Genomic DNA, 3,420 nt, shown 5'->3' with positions numbered 1-3,420 from the left:
TGCCATTCTCTGCACTGCAGACACACTTCCCAATGCAACCTTTAGCTCTCCTCTTCTCCCCAGCACAGGCAGTGCCCTCAAAGCTATGAGCTCCAGGGCATCAGTCAGCACCTTGGCAGCTGACATTCAGCTGAAGACTCCTGCAGTGTACACACAAAAGGCTGACAAAAGCTCTTCAGTGCCATCCTGGGAGCTGCAGAGAGCAGAGCTGGGCAAGGAGAAGGCTTCAGCCCAAGCCCCTCTGCCTTTCTCTCTTCCCTTCATTTTCTCTGCAGCACTGCACTGCTCTTCCCTCATTCTCCAGCCAACCACAGGACTCTTGCTCTGGGGCATTGCTGTTGCCATGTGGTCCCTTTGTGTTCTGACTCTGACTCTGCAACTCCTATCCCAGAGCTGTCTGCATGGAAACTAAGTGTCCAAGCTGCCTTGGAAGCTGTGCTGAAGATGCAAAGTTTGGGGGTGGTGGGGAATGAGCTGATCCATTGGTGCTGCAGCTCAGGGAGGAGGTGTTCTGTGAGCACTGCAATCTTGGTGTGCAGAGAGAAGTGTTCCCTAACTTGTCCCTGCCTTTTCCTCCTTGCACAGGTCTCCATGGGCAGAGGCAGCAGATGGCCAACAGCAGCTCCATCCCCCACTTCCTCCTGCTGCCATTGGCAGGCACAAGGCAGCTGCAGCTCTTGCACTTCTGCTTCTTCCTGGCCATCTACCTGGCTGCCCTGCTGGGCAATGGCCTCATCATCAGCACCATAGCCTCTGACCACCACCTCCACACCCCCATGTGCTTCTTCCTCCTCAACCTCGCCCTCCTTGACCTGGGTGCCATCTCCACCACTGTCCCCAAATCCATGGACAATTCCCTGAGGAACACCAGGGACATCTCCTATGCAGGATGTGTTGCTCAGGTCTTGTTTTTTCTATCCTTTATCACAGCAGAGTATTTTCTCCTCACCACCATGTCCTACGATCGCTACGTTGCCATCTGCAGACCCCTGCACTATGAGACCCTTCTGGGCAGCAGAGTTTGTGTCCACCTGGCAGCAGCTGCCTGGGCCTCTGGGGTTCTCTATGCTCTGGTACAAACAGTCAATACATTTTCCCTGCCCCTCTGGCAGGGCAATGCTGTGGACCAGTTCTTCTGTGAAATCCCCCAGATCCTCAAGCTCTCCTGCTCCACATCCTACCTCAGGGAATTTTGGCTTCTTGTGGTCAGTATCACTTTAGTCTTTGTCTGTTTTGTGTTCATTGTGGTGTCCTATGTGCAGATCTTCAGGGCAGTGCTGAGGATCCCCTCTCAGCAGGGACGCCACAAAGCCTTTGCCACCTGCCTCCCTCACCTGGCTGTGCTCTCCCTCTTTGTCACTACTGGCTCCATTGCCTACCTGAAGCCCTCTTCCATCTCCTCCCCATCCCTGGATCTAGTTGTGTCAGTTCTGTACTCAGTGGTTCCTCCAGCAGTGAACCCTCTCATCTACAGCCTGAGGAACCAGGAGCTGAAGGCTGCCCTGAGCAAACTGATCCGTGGCTGCTTTCAGAAGCAATAAACTGTTTGTCTTCTCCTGGAGAGCAGTTCTGATGTCACTCAGTGCAGGCCCAGCCTGGCTGCTCCAGTTCTGGCTGCTGCTGCTGGTGTTACCCTTGTGAGAATGTTGTTCCCACACAAATGTCTTCCTTCAGGTCATATCTGGTTCATCTCATCCAGAGGCTCATCTACAGCCTGAGGAACCAGGAGCTCAAGGCTGCCCTGAGGAAATTGTTTGGACATTTTTAAGCAGCAAGAAGACTTTCAGCATTTCTTTGCAGATGACCCCCCGTGTGTGCCTTGACAGCCTGTGGTTCTTTTTCCTTCTTTACAGGTTTTTATCCTTTTTCCATCTGTGATGTTCTGCTCTGCACAGAAATCCAATTGCTCTTTGCCTCCTGCTTCAGTATCCCTGCACCTTTTGTGTCCCAGAGACTGTGCCCATGCCCAGCAGGCTCTTTAACCACAATAAAGGAACCCACAGCTTTCTGTCTGTGATCCACCCTCAGCAGGGCAGGAAGGAGTGAGGAATGAAAACCTCTTTGTGGCTGCACAGCTTTGGGATGGCTCTGTCAGCGTGGCAGCAGAAGCAGCCTAAGGACCTCTGGACCTGGGGTTCTTGTTGTGGTTTGGGTATATGGGGTGGCATGAAGGGTCTGAAGACCTCTCAGGATCTTCTGGAGGGCAAAGCAGGGCACATAGGATGACTCTCTTGTTCTGTGGATGTCTCTCATCTCTGCAGCTTACCTCTCTCTGACCTCCAGCAGCTGCTGTGCCCCTCAGAGGGGTTGGGGCTGTGGTGGGACTGTTCTGAGCACTCTGCAGGGCTGGGCACTGCTGTGGGAGCAGAACAGACTGAGCTGTGCTGGGCCGAGTTCACTGGCAGTGGATAGAGGGCAGAGGAGGTGGGAAAGCTTGGAGGGAGCTGAGCTGGGGATATGGAAGTGATCAAAGACATGGAGGTGCAAGAGAGAGGAGGCTGCTCTGTGCCCTTGGTGGGACACAGAGATGGTGACTCAGGGTATTTGTCACCCCACAGTGTCCCTCAGTGACCATTTCAAGTAGTGGCTACCCAGGAACACAACCAAGTGGATTTTGACAGTTTGAGAGAAGGAAACTCCACAGCCTCTCTGGGCAGCCTGCTCCAGGGCTCCAGCACCCTCCAAGTACAGAAGTTCCTCCTTAAGTTCAAGTGAAGCCTCCTGTGCTTTGGTTCCATCTGCAGCCCCTTGTCCTGTCACTGCCACCTCTGAAATGATATCAGTCCTGTGCCCATGACCTCTACCCTTTAGATATTTCCTGCACTGCTCAGATCCCTCTCAGGCCCCAGGGCTCTCAGCTTCCCCCTCCAGTCTACTCAGCATCCTTATGTCCTCCTGTTGGTGTCTGAACTAGGGAGCAATACCCCACAATTGCAAGAACGAATTAACTTTACCAGATAGGTAGGCTGGGCCATTGTCTGTTCCTGGGTAACTGTTGTTTAACTATAACATTCTGGTGAGTTAACATATAAATGCACATAAACATATTCCCTAATTACACAACATTAAGGCATTGAGACATTCAGTCCCAAATGAGAGGTTTCCTCAGGGGACACGCTGCAATCAGCTTCAGATTAATGCTTCTGATCTCAGTTAAACAGGCACTGTGACCAGTCTCAGTGGTCAGCTGATTGTCAGTTTCACAGACACTGATGTTTGTCCCATCCTTCAGGTCTTGTGTTGGGCTCTGCCATGCTGACATCAGGAAAATCTCTAGGTAGGAAAAGATTAATCCTTTTCCTAGCCTTTATTTTTCCCTAGGATAAACCTCTGTATCAAAAAGAGAAAAAATATTTTTTGTCATTTTTCATATTCTTATAATCCTTATCTTAAAACCTTTATAAACACAAAAAACAAAAC

At 51.3% G+C, this 3,420-nt stretch overlaps 1 protein-coding gene across 1 annotated transcript; it reads left to right on the top strand.

Moving 5' to 3' along the window:
* The first annotated feature begins 602 nt into the window (after positions 1 to 602).
* Positions 603 to 1,541, top strand: LOC128967721 (olfactory receptor 14A16-like). Its single transcript, XM_054381927.1, has one exon. It carries the CDS (start codon positions 609 to 611, stop codon positions 1,539 to 1,541), a length of 933 nt encoding a protein of 310 aa, XP_054237902.1. The 5' UTR covers positions 603 to 608.
* The last annotated feature ends 1,879 nt before the right edge of the window (positions 1,542 to 3,420 follow it).

This window comes from Indicator indicator, chromosome 6 (assembly GCF_027791375.1).
Source record: "Indicator indicator isolate 239-I01 chromosome 6, UM_Iind_1.1, whole genome shotgun sequence".
NCBI lineage: Eukaryota > Metazoa > Chordata > Aves > Piciformes > Indicatoridae > Indicator > Indicator indicator.
The sequence above is the reverse complement of the archived record's forward strand: the minus strand, read 5'-3'. Positions and strand labels throughout refer to the sequence as shown.

Excerpts from the sequence above, each read along its gene's own strand:
- LOC128967721 (XM_054381927.1), top strand. The coding sequence starts at position 609 with ATGGCCAACAGCAGCTCCATCCCCCACTTCCTCCTGCTGCCATTGGCA.